The sequence below is a fragment of the Pseudocercospora fijiensis genome (genome assembly GCF_000340215.1).
Source record: "Pseudocercospora fijiensis CIRAD86 unplaced genomic scaffold MYCFIscaffold_2, whole genome shotgun sequence".
Lineage (NCBI taxonomy): Eukaryota > Fungi > Ascomycota > Dothideomycetes > Mycosphaerellales > Mycosphaerellaceae > Pseudocercospora > Pseudocercospora fijiensis.
Window position 1 is genome coordinate 1897860 of NW_006921533.1, and position 21542 is coordinate 1919401.

General features: G+C 51.4%; 15 protein-coding genes across 15 annotated transcripts; 9 read left to right on the forward strand and 6 right to left on the reverse strand.

Moving 5' to 3' along the window:
- Positions 1-1371: 1371 nt before the first annotated feature.
- MYCFIDRAFT_41093 (uncharacterized protein) lies at positions 1372-1983 on the forward strand (the record flags this gene model as incomplete). The annotated part of the gene is made up of 2 exons (XM_007924269.1): positions 1372-1860; positions 1930-1983. The coding sequence occupies 2 exons, from the start codon at positions 1372-1374 to the stop codon at positions 1981-1983; spliced, it is 543 nt and encodes a 180-aa protein (XP_007922460.1).
- Positions 1984-2116: 133 nt separating this feature from the next.
- MYCFIDRAFT_210291 (uncharacterized protein) lies at positions 2117-2923 on the forward strand. The gene has a single exon (XM_007925006.1). The coding sequence runs from the start codon at positions 2499-2501 to the stop codon at positions 2880-2882; it is 384 nt and encodes a 127-aa protein (XP_007923197.1). The 5' UTR covers positions 2117-2498; the 3' UTR covers positions 2883-2923.
- A 369-nt stretch (positions 2924-3292) lies between these two features.
- Positions 3293-4132, forward strand: MYCFIDRAFT_82599 (uncharacterized protein; the record flags this gene model as incomplete). Its single annotated transcript, XM_007924669.1, has 1 exon — positions 3293-4132. One exon carries the CDS (start codon positions 3293-3295, stop codon positions 4130-4132), a length of 840 nt encoding a protein of 279 aa, XP_007922860.1.
- A 186-nt stretch (positions 4133-4318) lies between these two features.
- On the reverse strand, positions 4319-5373 carry MYCFIDRAFT_40654 (uncharacterized protein; the record flags this gene model as incomplete). Its single annotated transcript, XM_007924242.1, has 2 exons — positions 4319-5076; positions 5136-5373. 2 exons carry the CDS (start codon positions 5371-5373, stop codon positions 4319-4321), a joined length of 996 nt encoding a protein of 331 aa, XP_007922433.1.
- A 380-nt stretch (positions 5374-5753) lies between these two features.
- MYCFIDRAFT_82597 (uncharacterized protein) lies at positions 5754-6443 on the forward strand (the record flags this gene model as incomplete). Its single annotated transcript, XM_007924668.1, has 1 exon — positions 5754-6443. The coding sequence occupies one exon, from the start codon at positions 5754-5756 to the stop codon at positions 6441-6443; it is 690 nt and encodes a 229-aa protein (XP_007922859.1).
- Positions 6444-7109: 666 nt separating this feature from the next.
- Positions 7110-7799, reverse strand: MYCFIDRAFT_131382 (uncharacterized protein; the record flags this gene model as incomplete). The annotated part of the gene is made up of 1 exon (XM_007925007.1): positions 7110-7799. The coding sequence occupies one exon, from the start codon at positions 7797-7799 to the stop codon at positions 7110-7112; it is 690 nt and encodes a 229-aa protein (XP_007923198.1).
- A 155-nt stretch (positions 7800-7954) lies between these two features.
- On the forward strand, positions 7955-8904 carry MYCFIDRAFT_52885 (uncharacterized protein). Its single transcript, XM_007924379.1, has 4 exons — positions 7955-8114; positions 8188-8248; positions 8300-8429; positions 8486-8904. The coding sequence occupies exons 1-4, from the start codon at positions 8067-8069 to the stop codon at positions 8592-8594; spliced, it is 348 nt and encodes a 115-aa protein (XP_007922570.1). The 5' UTR covers positions 7955-8066; the 3' UTR covers positions 8595-8904.
- A 78-nt stretch (positions 8905-8982) lies between these two features.
- Positions 8983-10639, forward strand: MYCFIDRAFT_202221 (uncharacterized protein; the record flags this gene model as incomplete). Its single annotated transcript, XM_007925008.1, has 2 exons — positions 8983-9055; positions 9108-10639. 2 exons carry the CDS (start codon positions 8983-8985, stop codon positions 9917-9919), a joined length of 885 nt encoding a protein of 294 aa, XP_007923199.1. The 3' UTR covers positions 9920-10639.
- MYCFIDRAFT_213948 (uncharacterized protein) lies at positions 9425-11052 on the reverse strand (the record flags this gene model as incomplete). Its single annotated transcript, XM_007925009.1, has 2 exons — positions 9425-10851; positions 10915-11052. 2 exons carry the CDS (start codon positions 11050-11052, stop codon positions 10186-10188), a joined length of 804 nt encoding a protein of 267 aa, XP_007923200.1. The 3' UTR covers positions 9425-10185.
- A 626-nt stretch (positions 11053-11678) lies between these two features.
- MYCFIDRAFT_181747 (uncharacterized protein) lies at positions 11679-13776 on the reverse strand. Its single transcript, XM_007925010.1, has one exon. It carries the CDS (start codon positions 13489-13491, stop codon positions 11920-11922), a length of 1572 nt encoding a protein of 523 aa, XP_007923201.1. The 5' UTR covers positions 13492-13776; the 3' UTR covers positions 11679-11919.
- A 1229-nt stretch (positions 13777-15005) lies between these two features.
- On the forward strand, positions 15006-16666 carry MYCFIDRAFT_210294 (uncharacterized protein; the record flags this gene model as incomplete). Its single annotated transcript, XM_007925011.1, has 1 exon — positions 15006-16666. One exon carries the CDS (start codon positions 15006-15008, stop codon positions 15684-15686), a length of 681 nt encoding a protein of 226 aa, XP_007923202.1. The 3' UTR covers positions 15687-16666.
- On the reverse strand, positions 16194-17189 carry MYCFIDRAFT_119077 (uncharacterized protein; the record flags this gene model as incomplete). Its single annotated transcript, XM_007925012.1, has 2 exons — positions 16194-16936; positions 16997-17189. Coding segments are annotated over 2 exons (936 nt in total), but the record flags the coding sequence as incomplete, so codon positions are not given.
- A 652-nt stretch (positions 17190-17841) lies between these two features.
- Positions 17842-19124, forward strand: MYCFIDRAFT_40684 (uncharacterized protein; the record flags this gene model as incomplete). The annotated part of the gene is made up of 2 exons (XM_007924248.1): positions 17842-18878; positions 18935-19124. The coding sequence occupies 2 exons, from the start codon at positions 17842-17844 to the stop codon at positions 19122-19124; spliced, it is 1227 nt and encodes a 408-aa protein (XP_007922439.1).
- Positions 19125-19302: 178 nt separating this feature from the next.
- Positions 19303-19906, forward strand: MYCFIDRAFT_161314 (uncharacterized protein; the record flags this gene model as incomplete). Its single annotated transcript, XM_007925014.1, has 2 exons — positions 19303-19672; positions 19745-19906. Coding segments are annotated over exons 1-2 (501 nt in total), but the record flags the coding sequence as incomplete, so codon positions are not given.
- On the reverse strand, positions 19303-21467 carry MYCFIDRAFT_210295 (uncharacterized protein). Its single transcript, XM_007925013.1, has 2 exons — positions 20465-21467; positions 19303-20412 (listed from the first exon to the last, which is right to left on the reverse strand). The coding sequence occupies exons 1-2, from the start codon at positions 21207-21209 to the stop codon at positions 20048-20050; spliced, it is 1110 nt and encodes a 369-aa protein (XP_007923204.1). The 5' UTR covers positions 21210-21467; the 3' UTR covers positions 19303-20047.
- Between the last annotated feature and the right edge of the window lie 75 nt (positions 21468-21542).

The following is a 21542-nucleotide window of genomic DNA, read 5'->3' on the forward strand; positions in this document are numbered from 1 at the left end:
GCGAGCCGCTTCCGTCCAATGCGCTTATATCAGTATGGTTGTCGCGGGATGCTTCCATCGGGGTGTGAGACATTACACCTGTGAGACAGGTCGGTCGGCTGGCAAAGTGATTTCACGACGACTGATGGAGCTGCGCAAGGAGGGTGATCACAACAGACGGCCGCGCAGGAGGAGACGCAAGCCATCCCAGCGCTCGCTCGACGCTCTCTGTCCGCCTCACGTCGAACCAAACTTCACTTAAGGTTTAGGTTGAACGCTATGTTCCTGCAAACCCTGGCCTTTCTTAATGAACGAGCCGTGGTGATATATGGTGAAGCCGATCGAGCGGTAGATACCTTGCCTGCCATGCCATGCCATGCCTTGCCATATGACACATGCCTGCTTGTGTGAAACGCGCACGTCCGGCTGTGCCCATGAGAGGACCAGACCATCACACGCTTCTTGTGCGCCGGCGCCCAGCTTCCGATTTGACAACAGGGGTCGCTGTGGCGCTATGTCAACCAACTGCCCAGACCACCAACATCACAAGTTCGGAATTTCGGAGGTAGCATGTCGACAAAGACACCTTCTGCGGTCAGGGTCGTACGACGCGTGCACTCTGCATGCTGCTGCACCTCCATGCGCACTGCCGATGTGTAAAGGCCCGGATACAGTGGTAGTGTGCATACCGTATACAGCAGGATTGGCATGCCGTGGCATGATCTACAGTGGAGGTCTGAACACGGTCTCCGCTCACAAGTGTCAAGATTGCCGAGGTTTGCCAGCGGCAGTGCAGAGGCGCGTGCAATAAATTGCACAGCATTGTCTACATAGTCCTCTCCATGATAAGTTAGCCATGACATATGATACTGATCGAAGAGTGCTCAGTGGATGCTGGGGAGTCCTCGTGACGCGCCAGGCCGCTATAAAATGTCTCCAGCATGCTGGTTCCGTCGAAGGCTTAAGTAGAACGTGTAACAAGCAGGAAGGACTCAAGAGGTTGTTGGACTCCGCATTGCACGACATATTGAAGCCACAATGGCTCCTTGCCGTGGTGCCAATGGACATCGTCCAGACCTTGTTGGAGATGCCAGAAAACTGACAGGACGAACAGACGAGCCTCATCTCGCTGCAAGCAATCTGAACACGATCCGCGCGGCATTGCTTGACATCATGCTGCGGAGAGAATTTCCATCTGACCACCCATTCCTCCTTTGCTGTCAACCCGTTTTGAATGATCTATTCCAGCTTATAACAGACACGCATAGCGATTCTCAGCGAATACACTTCTCGTCGACCTAGAATAGCCACCACTCACCGCTCCGAGACATCTACTTGGAGTTCCGCGTGCCGTCGGAGAACAGGCGTCAGCCCACCGCTGGATTCGCTGGAATGGCCGTCCAAAAGCTTCCTCCAGTTGAGTCTGTGCCTAATCTTGCTACAGAAGAACGCGCAAACATCCTAGACCTTCTCTTCGAGCCCAGTGCACAGCTGCACACGCTTTCTGTGCCTCTGTTGCACGAGAAGCACTTCCACTCATACGCCGATCTTATCTCTGCAGTCGGTGTACAGCTCACGGAATTGTCAGAGTCCCCGTCATCTTCGGACACGACATGGTTAGAAAGCATACTGGGAAGTCATCCACGTCTCGGAGCGAAGAAGGTTGAGAGCGCGCAGTCTCAGGCTGAGCAAGCACAGCTGCAAGGCAACGCAGAAGAGGCCGAGCAGCTGCGTGCCCTGAACGAGCAGTACGAGAAAACATTCCCAGGCCTGCGTTACGTTGTGTTCGTCAACGCCCGATCTCGACCCGTCATCATGGATGACATGCGAGCTCGCATTGCTGTTGGTGACATGAAGTCGGAGCGTTTGGCAGCAATTAGAGTAAGCTCAAACCATCCATGGACATACCAAGGTCCACGTTTCGGTGGAAATAGCTGACTTGCTTGGCAGGCAATGTGTGAAATTGCAGCCGATCGCGCATCGAAGCTGTCTGCCCAATCCTGATCACGAATTCACGATACTAGAACCTACTGCGCAGCAGAATTTCCAAGGCTAGACTGCTACGAAGTTTCGACAGAGCCGGCGGCCGGCGAATTTCATTAACATGTGACTGATCTCCCAGCATGGAGGATTATATTTCGAGATTCGCCGAAGCGCTCTCAGTCTATCAGAAGACTCGACCCAAGATTATACTATTATAGATACGATATTGACGAATGCACTCGATGATGCGGATCATTGACGAAAGAATAAGACCTTGGACCTCTGCCGAAACACAGCGCGTGGGAGAATATTCTATGGCAATATGGACAATCAGGAGCATAAAGATGGAATCTATCTCCTCCACATTCTCTTCACTTCCATTCAAAGACACTGTCTTCACGTCTTTGAAGGTCTCACCCTTGGATTGCTATCCGAAAGGTGGATGCTTGCTAGAGAAACCTGCGCGATGCACAATATAAAATGGCAGGTCATTACCAACTGCCATGAGACAGCATCTGTCCTATGAGCACTGGTGAATGTCGACTTTCCACATGTCGAAAAAATTGTCCGAGAAAGCAAATCAGAACAAGAAGTTTGGAGGAAAAGCAGCACCTAAGACTGCCGAATCTGCAGCCCCAAAGAAACAAGGAGAGGCTGGAAAGGATTGGGTCACTGGTGAACAGTCTAGCACTCTCAAGAAGACCAACTCCAAAGCGGCAGTGAAAGAGGACGATGACGCAGGAGAATTCGATGATGTGGATCTCAGTGACCCGCCAACAGAGCCAACAGAGGCAGAGAAATCTGGTTTCGAGATGATCGATCATACTGATGCTCCTCATTCATCGCGCAACACGCAAGCCGACCACAAGTGGAAATATCCAGAGAACTTTGGTGAGAACTCGAAGACGGATTCTGAGTAGACATGCTTGGTTAGCGGGCATCAATTGCATGCATTCATGTGCCTCTTCCTCCCATTTGTCCTACTTCGTGACCGGGCCTGAGGCTCATGTGTTCTTCAAGTCGTGAACGCTATGGAGTTGTTGTGATATCGGTATTACTTTTCACACGGAAATAAGTGCAGGATATAGTTCTACTTATTCCCACACCGTCCTCAATCGTGAAATGTTCTGGTTGACTTTTAAAAGTCCGGTTCAAAGGCAAGAGCACTCCATTAGCCCGGCAAATCTTCGCTGGAGCGCAGTGGGGTCCGCTTTGAAGGTAAACAATTAAAATAGCCACCACTGTCCACAAGAACATGACCCAAAAACATGCATCAACGCTACCTCGATCAAAGGCATCAGCACCGAAGCGCCACAGAAAACTCCCAAAGATGAACTGGCTCCTGGCATGGCAAATACCCGTTCTGATCCTATCCCTGTGGATCTTCACAGCATACATGACAAGATCCTTCCCAACACTGGTCGGAAAGAGAATATGCCTCATCATCGCCCATCCCGATGACGAAGCCATGTTCTTCGCGCCAACTCTCCGCGCTCTCACAAAACCCGACCTCGGAAACCAATTCGTCCTCATATGCTTCAGCAGCGGCGACGCAGACGGACTCGGGCACATCAGGAAAGAAGAACTAGTCAAGAGCGCCTTACACCTAGGCATCAAATCTTCCGACCACGTCGTCGTAATCGAAGACAAGAATTTCCAAGACTCCATGACTGCGACCTGGGATGCGAAACTCATTGCCCAAACCCTGACGAAATTCTTTGCGCCGAATGCTTCGACGACGCCGGTTGCTACGAATCTGGAAACGAGGATCGATGCTTTGATTACGTTTGATGACCGAGGTGTCTCGGGACATCCGAATCATATCTCGTTGTATCATGGATGTGTGGCGTTTTTGCGGTCGTTGATGCAAGGGAGGTCAGGGTGGGAGTGTCCGGTCAAGCTGTATACTTTGACTTCGACGAATATGGTGAGGAAGTATAGTAGTGTAATGGATGCTGCTGTTACGGTTCTGGCATGTATTTTCAAGACGAAGGAGAGAGGCGCTTATCCAACACCTCTGTTAATGGTCAGTCTGCCGGGAGATGTGAAGAAGGCGCAGGAAGCCATGACTACGGCGCATAAGAGTCAGATGCGTTGGTTTAGATGGGGCTGGATCGGAATCTCGAGGTATATGGTCATGAATGATCTGACCAAGCAAAAAGGTTTTTAGAGACATCGCAAAGCATCCTTTGAAAGCTTCACATATATGTTTCTTGCAATCGTAATTGACATTATCTAGTAAGTCATGACTACTTTGAGACCGCTGTGGCGTCTCTTTCTGACCGTGTCCCCGCTATGCAATAACAATATTTCCATCTCAACCTGACCAACGCCGAGAATCACGATGCTGCCTTTTTCAGTACCCATATACAGAGCCTCGGTGTCCTGACTGGGGGTACATGCCACTGCCAGTATCGCTCTCCTGATAGAAGGTATTGCGCTTGTCAATGTCCTCGTACATGTGGTGGTCCTTGACCTCCCAGTTGTTCTGTTTCTGGCCTACCGAGAACTCCAGATCCTCCTTCGTAATTGAGTCCCAGTACTTGTAGACCATCATGACTGCGAGCAGATTTAAGAGCGTGGCGAAGAAGAGTCCATCCACGTAGTGCTCCACATTGTCGCAGATGGTCTCGCTGAATGCGTAGAGCAGTACTTGTCCAATGACAAAGCCCACCACGCCGAATGTGATATGCCACAGCGGCCATCGCTCTTGCAACGTTCCAACGACCAACACGATCTGCATGACCACGTAGACAGCGATGAAGATTGCGCTGAATAGGCAGACCACCACAAACAGACCGACAGTGTTCTCTGGCCCAAGCCCAGCCCAGCCCTTGAATGTCAAGAGAGACACGGCGAAGGAAATGAGGAACATGGCCACACTGCAAGTCCGTAGCAGCCATACTGAAAGCGTTGTCCCATCTTCGTAGAGCTGGAAACCCACGAATCCATTGATCATCAGGCATATGCATGTCGCCGAGACTAGTCCGCATTGTACCGCGACGAAGTAAGGATATACACCAGATGCGGGAGGTACCACACCACAGTCTATCACCAGCGAGGCCATAGTGAGGAGGGTATAAGCGTAGAAGAACGAGGTGATCTCTTTGCGCCCTATTTAGATTGTCAGCCATGCATCGCCTCTTTTCCCTCCTGGTCACACTCCCACGTACCCACTGCTGTGAATTTACTCCTGACGTGTATAATCATGATCACTAGCATGATCAAAGCCAAGATGTGTGCGAAGCCCGTCGCGCCCTGGAATATGATGGTGTTTGCCAACTCTATTGGCCTCGCATAGCAGTTCGTGTGTATAGTATGGCTGCCAGTGATTGGCGAGATGGGCCCGACCAGCGGGCAAAGCGGTAGAGGTGTCTTCTCGCATATCGAATCGAAGTCGCCGAAACCCATTGTGGTCGTCTACAGCGCCGGCCTGGCGCTGGCGCTGCTGCGGCAGTCTGAAGAGGATCGCAAGGGGCGAAGGGGGTTCGTTGCGACAAATGGGTGAGGTGATGTTGTTCAGCGCGCCGGAATTGTTACTGCGTACGACTGGTTGAAGAATAATACGCTTTTCGTGCGACGTCTGTTGTCAGCGCTTCGTTTCCGTACCGTTGACCAGATGTGTTGCTGGGGGCAAAGGAGAAGGATGGGTAGGATTCTCTGATTGGTTCTAGCGCGGCAGGGACCGAAAGCAAGAAGCATAAAATGTTCCGGGGAGGGGGGGAGGGCCAAAATCCCCAAGCGCAATTCACGACGACTGCCTTGGCCCTTACTTTGACTTCTTTTTCAACATGGCAGACGAAGACAAGCCCAAGAATCGGAAGGAGCGTCGGGCTGCGGCTAAGGAAAGTGGCAAGCCCATCGAGCCACCCTCCAAACAACCAAAGATCAAGATGACTATGCCGGAGTATGGCGCGAAACCACAAGGCAAGACCTTGCTAGACATTTACGAAGAGAAGAAGGACCTCCTTTCGAAAGGTCGACCGTTCGACAAAAAGTACGAAGACGGTCTTCCTCGAGGCGAAAGTGGCAACATCCTGGAAGCCGGTCTAGGGGATGGAGAGCCCATCGGACCCGTTGGGGATGCCATATTCTGGTCTGCTTGTCTGGTCATGTTTCACTTCACACTTGACGTTCTGGTCTACAATCAATACGCCCAGGACGTTGTGTGGTCGGCAATTTTCAAGCGGTCTGGCACCATACTGCCGATCCTGTTCCTGGTTATCTACATGACGCGATCAGAGACGGCACGAAAGCTTGGGCTGTTGAGGCAAATCCTTTTTCTGGCTTCTGCTGTGGCATCTGGCTGCTATCTCATTCACGCTGGAAACAAATCCGGCTACTTGGCAGTCATGAAGCAAGCACCACCTCTCGGAACTTTTTGGGTGTACAGCGTTATCGAGTTGGATCTGCTATTCGCTGTGGCTAGTGTCCTCATCGATCTCGCTTTCCTGCTCTGGGGCGGATATACCATGTTTTGAGTTAACAGAGACGATCAAGCGGCAGGAGAGTGCTCAGTTGGCTTTGACTGAGTCTGGGCTTGATCAGAGGCAAGCCATGAGTCCCAGTCAAAACCGATACCCTCGGTGGCATTAATGCTGCTATCCGGAATCGTTGGTGGGGAAGAGTGGCCGATCTCAGGATCTTCGGCAAGTGACTCGAATAATGCTCCCGAAGCATCAGCCGATGGAAATTCTTGGAGCTCTTGGAAATTGACGTTCAGAAGGGTATCGAGCTGTCGCTGCTTCTCTTTGCAATACTTGCACAAGAATGGACCAGGATACGCGGACCATCGAGCACAGTCGCGGGCCATATATATCTCGTAGCTACCGCCGTCTGCTCTGACAAACGTGTACAGCCCGAGGCACTGCCAGCTCGTAAGGTCCTCCGCTGCTATCTGGCTGCGCCCAAAGGCCTCTCTTGACTCCTTCGTTGCGACACTAAGTTTGAAGGGCTCGCAAAGGACCACCCCACGGAGTCTGCCTAAGTCCGGCCATCGACAGGTATTGCATTCAGAATAGAGGAAGAAACACATAGTAGCGATATGGACAGAACTTCGTGCCAATGCTTGGATTTTATTTATAGGTAGTTCATGATCGAAGATCCAGCGTCGATCTATGCATGAAGTTTCCAGATCCGGGCCTTATTCACTCAAAGTCACTTCTGGGCACGGGTGGCACATAGCCTCGTCGAAGCAGGAAACCATGAATATTTCTTTCGATCTTCGTGAGCTGTGGTACAACGTTAGTACACAATGTCTCCGTGAACAATCGAGCTTCCCGTACAAGACCGTTATCCTTCACCGCGCCATCTCTGATCCATAGTCCATAGGACCCCATCATATTCGCCATAAGCACGTCCGTGAATAGTCTGTCTCCTACGATGGCGACCTGCGATTCACTGTTGACGCCAGTTTCAGGCTTGCTTCGAAAGTACTGCATGACCTCGTCATGACATCCTGGTTTCTTCGTGCCATGTCTGAGTACTTTGACGCCAGTGTTCTTCTCCAGCAGATCAGCTTCTTCGAAGCCTTTGTCTGAAGACGTTCCAGACGAATTGGAAACGATTAAAAGGCGTGAGCCAGGATAAGCTTTGCGAAGCTCGTCGAATTTTGCCTGGTAGGGAGGATAGACTTCATTCTGCTTCGGCACTGCAAAACAGTTGTCCTTGTCCAGCACTACCGCTCTGATGTCTGGTTTCTTCTCGCCATTCTTGCTGGCGAAGGCTGCTGAGAGAGGTACGGGAAGCTGATCGAAAGTTGCAATTGAGTGGTGCGGCAGACACAGAGATGGATTGACCAACAGTCTCAAGACATTGACCGTTGCTGAGACGTTCATCGCAGACAGCGATGTTTAAGACAGGAGAAAGCACGGTTGGCGCGTGTGAAGTCTTTTGAGTTTGGCGCCGAGTGCCTCAGGCAAGAACCCTTGGTTGCTCTTGCGCTTTTTGCAGCTCGAACATCGAGAACACCACATCACACTCACTTATACAACGACTCTGGCTTTCTGGAATCGCGCATTCAGGATCGCCGACACTATACAAACCTCGAGTGATTTGAATCTGGCCTTTCCTGCTGCGCGTTGAGGCCAGCGACATCTACCAACATGACTTCGACCATCGGCATCCCGATCAAGCTTCTTAACGAGGCCACTGTAAGTGCTTCTGTATATCTATAAGGCGTACATGCGCTTACAGAAGAGACACAGCTGACGCTTCATACTACAGGGCCACCAAGTCACGGTTGAGATCGACTCCGGACAGACATATCGAGGAAGGCTTATTGAAGGTACGACAGTGTGTCGCAAGAGGCAGAATATATGCTGATGGAAGCAAATAGCTGAGGACAACATGAACTGCCAACTCGAGAACATCAACGTGACCCAACGCGACGGCCGTGTCACTCACTTGGACCGTGTATACATTCGCGGATCGCACGTGCGCCTATTCATCGTACCGGATATGCTTAGGTATGGCGTTCGCAATGACACGACATAGGGCAGGAGAAGAACTGACGGTCATATAGGAATGCGCCTATGTTCAAATCGCGCGGTACTCGAGGACGTGGTGTCGGTCTTGCTCGAGGCAGAGCTACGGTGAACCGTGCTCGTGGTCAGGGACGCGGTGGACGGTAGTGTGTTGGAATTCGACTCAGGAGGGAGGATCTGATCATAGCAGCTATCACACTGCGGCAAGTGCAATCGCAAAGAGTTGATCGAGGAGAGCGGACATCTTGTGAAAACGTGAAAGGCTCAATGAGCAAGCGCGGCGCTGGGGACCACGAAATTGAGTAGGTAAGGAAAGGGAGCAGGCGCCATAAGCAGCAGTCAACTGCGAAGAACTCGGTGGGACTTATTCGAAGCAGGGCGAAAATGGAGCAGTTTGTCACAGTGCTATATGTATCAACGAAACTCGCAGACCCCACGTGAAAGGGTCTCAGGATCGACCCGCACTTCAACTTTCCTTCTGTCTTCTTCACACTCCACCCAACATGTAGCAAATACACTGGCAGCCATCTTCAAGATGGACATCAAGCACTCCAAACGCATTCTATTTCTCGGCAAACGGGAAGCGGGTGCACTCGACGTGGTGAAAGGTGCGAAAGTCGGAATGATTGTGAATGACTGTAATAGTCTAACATGGTGCAGACTTGACAGGTACAGCGCCTCAACCAGATATCGATGGCTGCACGGCTGGCTTGACTCACGAATGGAATGCTGAGACCGCATATTACAAGGCCAAAGTGCCTATTTGGATTGACGAGGTCCCGGACTTTGCCGCTTGGAAGCTGGACTTTCTGAAGCCAGAGGCGAAAGAGGTCGTAGATGCGGTTGGCGCATGGATCTACTGCTTTCCACGTCAAAAAGATGGAAAAATTGGCAAGGAGGTTGAGGAGGCTATGAAGAGTATACAAGAAGTCGTTGAGGGACATAACTACGGCTCGGGTGTAGTATTGCTGGCGGTTGCGAAGCGGCATGCGAAGGAAGAGAGGGAGAACATGGAGAACCAAGATGCTCAAGATGACACCTGCACCGAATTCGGCTTCGAGTACATCGACTACAGCGCCGAGGGCAAGAACGAATTCGGAGAGAAATTGGGCTTTGAGAGGTTGAAAGAGGCGCTGGAGGCCAACGAATGGGCTGATCATGGCGAGGATGAATTGGAAGTGGATGAGCTTTGCCTGGGCATAGAGGATGGCGAGGATGGGTTCGGCCATGAGGAAGCAGAGATGACTGCTGAGCTCTTTGGCATGAAGGCTGCCCTCGTTGAAAACGAAGGTGACGACGCTGAACAGCTCATAACACCACATGAGCAAGCAGGCGGAGTGGAAGATCTGAACAGGATGCTGGGCAAGCTTCTGGCTGTGAAAGAGCAGAGCGCTGATTTGCCTGAAGAGCAACGGAAACGCATGGCTGCAAAAGCAGTACGAGAGCTTATGATGGACAACCCGAACGTGTGAAAATATCGTCTTGGAAGACACAGTTCCTCGTCACCTTCACAACTGGATTAAGATTTCAGAGTTCGTCAAAAGACTCATCTTTCCTAGGCCGTGTGCTACCTGCGTGAGTGACGCTCATATTACAGTCGCGACCATTGGAAATAATTTTTTCGCCAACCACTCGCTTCAGTGCCGCAAGCAATCCTTTAATTTCGGAATTCTTGCGCCAGAACTCCTTCGCTCAACCGGGCATCGACTCATTCCCATTCCAAGCATTTGCGAGAGCTCTACAAGACGGCCACCAAGCCGACAAGTCCAAGCAAGCCAGCAGCAGTCAAAGCCTCGTGTTTTCCTGCGCCACTGCCAGAATCTGTAGACTGAGCACCCGAACCAGTCCTCGTTCCACTACCACCAGATGCTGCGGCATTGTTCGCTGAAGCAGTTGCGCGAATTTGGCCATCATGGACATTCGTGGTGCTGTACACCGCAGAGCTGCCAGAACCCGTGGGTTGCCCTACCAACCAAGCAGCAGATCCAGTGACCGATGGGGTGTAGTAGTAGCTGACCTCCGTCTTATTACCGATAGAATCGAGATATGACACAGAGGTCTGCGCCGACCCCGTCTGAGTTGAGGACGGCTCGAGCGAGCTGGCAAGAGCGAAGAGATAGTCCGCAAGACCAGCCGTCGGTGTCATGGTTGCAGCACAGTATTTCGAGCTGATGCTCGAAACCGTGCCATCGCTTATCGTGCCAGCTCCATCCATCTCGCCTCCATGTTTCTTATAGCAGGAAAAGCATCCAGTCGCCAAATCCCAGAACTGGCTTTCGCACAAGCAGACACGCTGAGTTTCGTTGCTCTGGGTTGAAATATCTCCGAAATCACGGTCGCCGTTCGAGTTCGGAACGGAAAGGTACTCTGGTCCGTAGATACACTCCCCTTGAATCGCCGCGATCTAGTTCAACGAGTCAGCTGCTCTGTTTCAGGCAAAAAAATAAGTTCGGATGGAAGAACTCACTGCATTGCAGGGAGCATTGAGGTCTGGCATGTTAGTCGAGTTGTATGGCTGGCATACTGACGCGAGATACGCTTTTTGGCCATGAGATTGAGCGTTCGTGAAGACGGCAATGACTAGTGCTCCGATAGTGTACTTCATGATTGATTGATTACTGCTGTGTACTAAAAAAATTTCTCGTCGTCCTATGTATCCAGATCCGAGCCAGCGAAAGTGATTGTTTCAAATACCTTCTACAAAGCGCCCCTAGCTATATATATATACTTGAAAGGAGAGATCAGATCAGCCATCATAATGATGGAATGGATCCAATCACTGCCACGAGAACGCGCACCGCGACACCCCTGGAGGATTCCAGCCTCGTTTCCGCAATGCAGAGACAGATTCGTTTGCCAGAAGATTGCCACGCGATGCAAATCAGGGGTTTCGTGGCCCCAAAAGTGGTTTCTTAGGGAGCGCGAAGGATTTTAGACCCATTCTGCCAGTGCAACGCGGGAGTGTCGTACCGATGTCCGGAAATTTTGGCTGCCTGAATTGTTTGTTCATCATCAGTTTGTGGTACTATATCGTTTTGATGGTCCAGAATTGCTGACGAGGTATGCGTTGCTTGAAAGACCTTGTTTCTGGGAGATCAGAACCTGTTCTTGAACATGTGTGAGCATGGGCAGGCCCGGCAGGCTTGTTTGGCGCCTCGTCGCTTCGCTGGCGATCCAGGATGAATACAGTTTCTCAGATCGAATCAAGACTTGTCGCAGACAGGTGGCTGTCACTTTTCAGGAATCTTCTTTGATTCGGACATTCTCGTAGATACATATCCACTCAACCTTCTCTCATATGCCAAGAAGAGAGATTTATTCCAGCCCACCAAACGCCTGGCTACAATGCCCACCCGCTCCAAATGCTTCTGTCGCTAGATGCTGAAACCGCACTCTTTCTCCAATGCAATATATTTCCGCCGTATATCAGACTCGCATGCTCATAAATCGATACAAGGGAATCAAAGAATTTTCAACTCTGGTCGTCTACATCGTTCCTCTGGAATCTGGCCAGAAAGCCATTGACCGGATTCTGTTCGTTCGCTGTGTTGGAATCTAGCCTTACGAGCGGGCTCCTCGGACTGATCGAGTCGCTCTTGATGCGGGTGCCTCCACGAACGTGCGCACTCAGTTGGTCTATGGAACCTTGGAACCAGCCTGTAGCAGGGTCGAATTGTGGTGAAGGCTGGCACCCTACCCACGAATGTCCTCCAAGAAGGTCTTCATCCTCGTCTTGGGATAACGTGGAATCGGAGTTGCCCTGGCCAAACCTGAATTCGTACACTTCTGACCTCGCGCCATCGGAATCATTGGCAGAGTCGGAGGTCGTCCCATCGAAAGGATAGTAGGCATTACCGTCATCATCAGATGCAGGATAGCCGGACACCACGTAATCGTCTTCAACATCCTCATTCTCCGCGGCCTCCTCGTCTTCTTGAAAGACCTTTGCAGCACGACCTAGGTTCAGCTGGTGGTTTAGCGATCGAAGCTCATCCTTCATCTTGGATCTTGAGAACACATTGCGTGCTTGCTCTATCCGGAGCTCCAAATTCTGGATTTGAGCCAACAGGTCGATCTGTTCTTCGTCCTCTCTCTGCTGCCCAAGGTACTGCTCTTCATTCTCCGGCACGAGCGGCTCGTAAGTTAGGACACCTTCAAATGCCTTCTCGAAGGCCGCGGTATGTTTCGGCTCAACTGAAGCAAAGATGATTTCGTCAATGCCCTCCCATTGTTCTGCGTTCGGCCTCCGTTGACGAGGCGCGCCTGCAATCACCTTCCTCCACAACTTGGCAATTTCTTGCACTGGATGATTCATTGCTTTGTTTACTCCCCATGCCCCAAGAACCAATTTCTGGGTGCCTTTCAACTGGGCCATACGCAGGACAGATCTCATCTTCTGCTGTATTATGTCGCGATGATTGTCACAGTAGCTGACACCACAACTGCAGGATGCCTCGCGATCATCAAAGCGGCCTCGATTATCCGGGTGCTTTGTAAGACCAGCAGACAATACGTCGATGAAAAAGCGATGGCGTTTTGGAAGCTCAATGCAGTGTTTGTCGCGGAACACGAGAATATCTGGCGAGAAGATCCCTCCGGCATTCGGAAGAGCATAGAACTCTTCGTACAGTGAAGCGTACAACGTTGTCCGGTGGCATAGGAATTCTTCCTGTGAGTTTGCTCCCTCGAGGAAACCACCTCCGCGAATGGTAGTTGAAGCCATGCTGTGCACCGCGACATTCGGCTGAGTTTCGCTGGCCCTTCGCGATTCCACTGTCCTGTTGGGCGCGTAAGGTCTATCAGAGAGATAGGATGCAACAGAAAGAGAATCATCGCACACCACACGGATCTTCAGATCTGGTCGGCAGACGGATGCGACAGCGCTGGTCGGAGTATTGATCACAGGCTGAGGGTCGACGATTAGGTCAGCTTTACTGACACCATGTTTGGCTCTCGGACTGGCCCTGAGTTTCTCTGGTATAGCTCTGTTGACGATATACCTTGCTCTTTGTTCGCGTTCTTCACGCTCCGCTATTCGACCCATGTTTTCTCACACCAGACTAGGTGCTGGAGATGCTCCTAATCGCTCATGAAAGGCAGCGTATGCTCAATTTAAAGAGTGTGCGTAGAGGTGGGCGTCGTGAGGTAAGAAGGGTGACAAAATCGTTCCTCTGGATCGGTGTAAGCGCGTCGTCAAGTCGCATGTGAAGCTCGGTACTTCTGGCGTGCACGCGGCCAATGCAAATGTGGTCGACTAGCAGGGCACTCCGGGCGCAATCTGGCAGGACGGGTAGCGGTAGCGATAGCGGTGCGGTAGAGTATAAAGCAGAACCAGAAAGCAAAGCGGGGAAGCAGCGAGTGTCGGGATGTTGTTGTATGTAGTTAGTCAGTGGAAAGGAACAAAGACGAGAGGTGCACGTGCACGAGGATGGCTGCAGAGGAGCGTTACTTCCGCCGTTTAGCTTCGATGTTCGGGAATCGCCCGTCTCCCCTCAGGCCCGCTTTCATGTGAGAGTGCACAGACAGCGAATCAAAGATCGCAGCTCCACTCCCGTTGCAACAGCAGAAGCGGAACGAGCAAGTGGACCGTCAGACACGGCGGGACGGCAGCCGCAGCGCAGCGCAGCGCAGCGCAGCGCAGTGACTTGCGCGCGTGCACACAGCCAGCGCTGTCGGTCATTGCCCGCTGCTGTTCTTTTGATGAGGAGCTGCTGAGCTGGGTGGGCTATTCCTGCCTGCCTGGGTCATTCGTCAGCAGACCAGCACCTTCGCATGGCGGACAGCGATGCGACGGGGATGCGCCATCATCGAGATCCACCGAGGGTGTCATGATGATGACGCAGCAAGGCCAAAACAGGCGCATTGTTGCCGTCGCCGCCTTCTGCAAAGCGGCATGGATCAATGGCACGCAGGGATGGGCCTGCTTGTCAGCCTTTCATGTGATGCGACGATGCGTTCGTCGCGTGCAATGAGTCCTTCCCGGGCGGAAATGACCTCCGAGAGCTGCATTCCCTGCCATCTGTCACGAGGACACGGCCAGGCTCAGAAGCCGCTTGGCTGGAAGCACGACGAGAGCGCGTCCGATGCATACTGTATGAAAGACATCGTCGAATATGTGGAAGACGTAGCACAAACCCGGATTCTCGTGCATGCCGTACTGTACGGCGCACCGGAAATAGACATCGCTTGAGTGCATTGATGGTTATCATGCTTGGCTGTGTACGTCCCTTCGAGCCAAGGCCCAGCCAGCCATAGGCATAGCCAGACCAATCTGGACTCTAGACACCAGCAGTATGGGGCTGGGAATATTGACTATTGACATGGCTTGAGAAGGGAGGGCGTGGTCTCCAGCAGTCTTTGCTTTGCATCAAGCTCGGCGGTAGACTCGTCGGGCCATTCATCGCAGTGTCAACCAAGGCCGTGCTTTCGGGCCGGCGAGACACAACTGACGCATCACTAGCGTCAGGTCACATCTCGAACTGTTGACATGTGAAAGGGCACAGCGGTGAGCAGCAAATTAATACACCACCTTTGCGACCCCCTCAAGCGATGCCGGCCATGAGCGCTCCCTCCTCAGCTGCTCACAAGGAGTCGAACTACACCCCGATTCCACAAGCGAAGCCGTTCGTCTCGTCACTGAGATATCCATCCTCTCGCAAAACCATATACGACCGCAACCTCAATCGCACCAAGACAACAGAAATCTCGCTCGCATCATTTGCATACCTGGTCAATAGCTTGATCACCTACCACCATGGGAAGTCGGGTTCAGTCAGCGAGATCGAATCTCGTCTCAATCGCGCTGCTTATCCTATAGGTGTCAAAATGCTCGATCTCTTGCTGTACAGACAACCAGCACGCGCAGCTGCGAGGCCCACGCGTATGCTGGATCTCCTGCAGTTCATTCATGGCTCTCTTTGGCGTGCCTTGTTCAACAGAAGTGCCGATGCGCTGGAGCAGAGCAATACCAAGAAAAATGAGTACATGATTGTGGATAACGAGCCACTGGTCAACACATTCATCAGTATACCAAAAGAGATGAGCCAATTGAATTGTGCAGCATTTGTTGCGGGCATCATAGAAGGCATGTGTGATGCGGCTGGTTTCAGTACGGAGGGCGTGACAGCACACTGGGCAGGGGAGGGCGACGAGATGTGGCCCGGCAAAACGATCTTCCTCTTACGCTTCAAGGAGAGTGTTTTGGAGAGAGAGGATGCCATCAAGGCCGGTGGAGGTTGAATGACAAATTAAATATGAAGGGCCACTGATCGCGCCGAATGGGCATATTTCACGTGCTAGCTCACAGCAAGAGCGAAAGCCATTCCGACCTGGAACGCAGCTGAGGACGGAGAAACTTTCACATGGATAGCTGGCGCTCGAACATCGCGACTCAGTATGACCCACATTCGTGGCGGAATTTGTTTGGACTCGGGAAGGGAGTTATCATGTGAAAGACCCACATCAGCGGACAACACCGATTGGTGCAGCAGTGGCCGCGACTGTCCATGTCCAGCCTGCTTGCTGATCAGGAGACAGTGATATCGCCACATGGCCCTGAACGTCCGCCATCTCAACATCATCCACAGAGTGTCCTTGGCTTTGCTGGAGTTGGCTCGCTTCCAGCACGTCCTTCCAATCGTCAACGAGGTCGGCATCGCTTGATTCAAGCAACCGTTTCCCCATGAAATAGGACCAGCTTCCGGGATGGGTACAGCACCATTGCATGATTTCTCTGCGCACTGCGGTCTGCTGCGCCTCCGTCTGAGCAAAGTCTAGCATGTGTAGCAGCCACAAACATATGCCTTCAACTCGCGCATCGTCCTGTGGCCTTGAGGTGCCCTGGTCGATGCTTGACAATGAACATTCCACCAGCGCGTTAAGGAATGACTTTTGCTGTTTGACGATATCTCGGAGCAAGGCTTCCCAAATCAAGAATGCTCCATTCAATGATGATCCCAACTCTCGTTTGGAGGGTAGCAAAAGTCCATCTTCAATAAGCACATCCGCCACAGCCCGAGTCCTTGGGGCGATAGAACTATCACCATTGTCCTTGATTAGATGAATGCATGCTTTGGATGCAGATTGTACATCTTCCGCTTGCTGGCGCTGATTTCTAGTGCGTACAGCATCCCGCCGTGAACTTCGCCAGCTCTTGAAGAACTCTTTGGCCCGACTTCTTAATTTAGGCAGTGACGAAGCAAGTGCAGCATCAGACTCAGGTTCTTCAAGACGACTCCAATACACATTCCAGAGCCAATCCAATGCTTCTTGTGTAGCCTTGACTAGTCGCTGAATGGCCGGGTGTTCCTCATGTGTTGCTTCGTGTCTCAGAGCAACAAATGCTGGCGGCATACCAATTTGTTTTGCGATGTCAAGCATACTGCTAGGCTCTAACAATCGTTCTTTATGGCGTCCGATGTCACAGAAGCCCGTCACAAATCGTGAGAATGCCGCGCTGTAAACTGCTCTGACACTGAAAATCGAGGTCCCTGTTACGTATTCAAAATTTAGCAGTCTTGATCCTCAGCCGATGTCAGATTATTTCTTACCTTCTATACCATGATGCAGAATTGCATCCACCAAGAGCGCTGTCGACTCGACTGCATGGGGCAGATTGCCTCGCAGCTTCCAAGCCATTACCCGATCAACAGCATGTCTGCGATCGGACTCTCCGTATAGCTGTCGACGCACCTCCAGCAGGTCCTTTTGATGGCGCCAAGGAGTGATTGCGTACTTCGCCATCCTTCAATATGCTCCTGATGACCGTCGCTCCTGTGGGTGTTGATAGATGCAGAAGGGAGAACAGCATTTCTTCACTTACTAATTTCTCAGTCACAATCTGTTAGATGCTGAACCCTGCTATCGATAACGGGCACCAACGTGCCGAGCTTCCCTGCGACCTCAGAAACATCGTCATGAATACGAGCCGATTACCTGTCTGGCATATCTTCCACCGGTCGTACAGGTGTCACTGGACTATTGAAGAGCGCGAAGAAGTGGATGACTGGATCTCATTCGCATTCAGAGCACGAGCTGCCCACAGAAGACAAAATGGACGCCAGCAACAATGCCAAAGCGGATCAGTCCGAGGAAGCGTTCGGCCGTAGTTCCAGCGTTCAGCACGAGGTACGGCCAGTGAAGATCTGAATCAGTCGCAGGGAGCTGATGTACTCCCAAGGACGAGGATGGCGGCGAGTTGCATACGAGCGACTCTGAGGGATTGTCAGAACAGTTAGAAGTAATATTTGATAAGCAAGATGCGCAGAGGCGGCGGGCGTCTCTGGTACCATCAAGTGGAAGGCCAGAGTCTGGTCGCAAAAGGACAGACTGTATAGTACATGGACTATTGGCGGCAAAAATCCGACCTGGAAGTCCCATCAAGCCTGACGAAGGTATGCATCGACCTGCCGCCAAGGAGATCGAACCACAAAGTGAAGAGCATCATGTCCAGTCGAGGCTTTTGACCAAAAAGCAATTATCCGACATGGCTTTCAACATACGAGAGCTGAGCAAGAAGCTGGGAAGAATCAAATTGCTGGTCAAAGTCCGAAACGTCTTTCTCCTTACCAAAGCTCACGATCAGAAGCTCGTCAAGCTGACGCGAGATGTGACCGAGTGGCTGTTGAAGCAGCAGAACTCGGACGGCAAGAGCTACGTGGTCTGGGTAGAGCATACCATGAAGGATAACAAGGCATTCGACGTGGACGGATTGTTAGCCCAGGACCCTTCATACAAGGACCGCCTGAAGTACTGGACCAATGAACTATGCGCAAAGAAGCCGCAGACATTCGAGATCTGTCTCGCACTTGGCGGCGATGGTACGGTTCTGTACGCTTCGTGGCTATTTCAGAGGATTGTGCCGCCTGTGATGTCTTTCGCACTTGGCTCATTGGGTTTTCTCACCAAGTTTGACTTTGACAACTATCCACACATCCTGACGAGGGCCTTTGATAAGGGCGTTACTGTTTCATTGCGCTTGCGGTTCGAAGCAACAATCATGAAAAGTAAGCGGAAAGCTCAGGAGGATGAACAGTACTCGCGCGACCTCGTTGACGAATTGATCGGCGACGGCAGCGATGATCCTTCCACTCACGCTCCGGATGGCACTCATAACATTCTTAACGATATAGTGATTGATCGAGGTCCCAATCCGACTATGAGCAGTATCGAAGTCTTTGGTGATGAGGAGCATTTCACGACGGTCCAAGCAGATGGCATCTGTGTCGCCACTCCGACAGGATCAACAGCATACAACCTAGCTGCTGGAGGCAGTCTCTGCCACCCCGACAATCCAGTAATTCTCGTTACAGCGATCGCACCTCACACGCTCTCGTTCCGACCTATCATCCTTCCGGACACGATTGTCTTGCGCATTGGCGTGCCTTACGATGCAAGGGCAAGCTGTTGGGCTAGCTTCGATGGAAAGGAAAGGTAAGTGAAATTCGCCCTGAGTATCAATGCTGATATTTGTGCTGACTTTGCTCTAGATCTGAGCTGAAGCCTGGTGACTATGTCACAATATCAGCAAGTCGCTTTCCGTTCCCTTCTGTGCTTCCCTTGGATACTTCGCGGGAGGATTGGGTAGATAGCATTTCACGGACGCTTAATTGGAACAACAGACAACGGCAGAAAGCATTTGACGAAGGACACAACGTCACAGGTGACCCAAGCAAATAGATAGCAGAGAGCAAAAGTACATCCCATGCATCCCATCGAAGCACTGCTGTCCGCCATTATTGATTGTTACGGCCCTTGAATTTCTCTTCAATATTCGAGTAATGATAACTCCGCGGGCGAGCACGATCACGGTCCTTCTAACTTGCTAACTTGACCTTGCGCACTGCATTCCTGATCATCGACTACAGCTCGGTGCAACACACAGTCCAATGTCCAGCTATGGCATCGGAACCATAGGTAGATTCTTCAAATACACCGTGCTACCCTTCCAAATGGCCGTGTGCACCACAATCTTCATCAACGATTCAGTCGTGGAAGTCGCGTCCGTCAATGGCGACTCGATGCACCCAACCTTATCACCAGACTACTCAAAAGACGGTTCGCGCGACTACGTGATCTGGAAAAAATGGAATGCGACCAAGAACCTTCAAAGAGGCGACATAGTCCTGTTCCACTCGCTACAGAATCCCGAAAATCTCAGTATTAAAAGAGTCGTCGCTTTGGGAGGGGATACTGTCGTGCTCGACCCGAAGAGAAGGCCTGAAGAGGTGGCTAATGGTAGACGGAATCCTTACTGTAAGAGCTGGGATATTATGCATGAGGCTGGGCATGGCAAAAAGGAGATTCCGGAAGGGCACGTTTGGGTTGAAGGTGATAATTGGAGGAGTACGCATGACAGTAATGCTTATGGACCGATCAGCAAGTCTTCGGTTTTGGGCAAGGCTATTGGTATCTTCAAGCCTTTTGGTCAGTTTGGAAGCAAGCCTTGGGAGGGCTACAAGATTCGCACTAAAGTGATACCTGGTGAAGATTTGGGAGCGTGGAGGAAGAGTGATACCGGTACCTGGTGGGAGCCACATTGAATGCTTGGGATGGATTTTTACGAGTTGTTTTCTATGATGGCAGTGCGGATCTGGCCAACCCTACTGCTTCCCGAACACCACGTCGATCTGCTTGATCACTGCTTCTGTGACCTGCTTCGTATTGGCAGAGCCGCCCATGTCTTTCGTCCGGGTCTCAGGATTACTGGTCACATTCTCGATAGCAGTCATCATCTTGTCTGCCACATCATCGAGGGATCCCGCGCCAACCCATCGCACCATTTCAGCAGCGGACCAGAATGCGCCTACAGGATTTGCGATACCCTGCCCTGCGATGTCAGGCGCCGAACCATGAATTGGCTCGAACATGGAAGGATATTGTCGAGTTGGATCAAGGTTAGATGATGGAGCGATGCCGATCGAGCCTGCAAGTGCTGCTGCAAGATCTGAGAGGATGTCCGCATGCACTGATATCGATGTCAGTCAAGATCATTAAAACAGAGGAGGTCTGATACTCACGATTGGTGGCAACAATTGTGTCCATGCTCTCAGGCTTGTTCACCATCCTCACAGTCATCGCATCAACCAACATCTTATCCCATTCAACGACACCCTCATACTCCTTGGCAACCTCCATGAAGATCTTGTCCCAAAGCACCATTCCGTGCCTTTGAGCATTACTCTTGGTGACCATCGTCAACTTCTTCCTTGGTCTTGACTTCGCAGTCTCAAAAGCAAATCGCATGATCCTTTCGATCCCAACTCTAGTAAATATGGCAACCTCAGTAGCAATCGTATGCGGACTATTCTCATGCGTAGTGCCACCCTGCCCAGCATATTCTCCCTCACTGTTCTCTCTAATAATGACCCAGTCCAGATCACTAGGCTTCTTCTGCAACTGTGCCAAGGGAGCCGTCGTCCCTGGCAAAATTCTCGCCGGCCTGACATTCACATATTGATTATTGTATTTCCTGATGGGAAGGATCAACCCCCAAAGACTGACATGATCAGGGACACTTGGCCATCCTACCGCACCAAAGTATATCGCGTCGTGCTTGGCGAGTTGCTGCATTCCATCTTCGGGCATATACCATCCTCTTTCCAGATAGGCTTTGGAAGACCAGTCGAAAGTGGTGAAGTTGAAGGAGAATGTTCCCACGGTTTTGGCGAGTTTGTGTAGGACTTGTTCGGCTGCTTCTGTGATTTCTGTTCCAATGCCGTCTCCAGGGATGCTGGCGATGTTGTAGGTCTTGGTGGCGGCCATGATTGGTTCTGGATGACGGGTATTGATTGATTGATGCTATGAATGTCGACGTATATATGGATATATCGTGTACAATGTCTACAACTTGCTACTGCCGTTGTCGGCGACAGTATAGGCTGATCATTCAGCCGGTGGGATGGAGAGGCCCCCGCATGTGCGTCCATGAAGACGGCGTTCACCGTGTTATTACTATGAATGGCTTCTGCTCAAGCGTCTTTCGGGAGATCTCGAATGTCTAGAAAGGGAATCTATCTTGCTGTGAGAATCCATGTAAATATCCAGCTGACAGTCTTGAGCTCGAATAGGTAGGCGTATCAAGTCCGGGAACTCGCG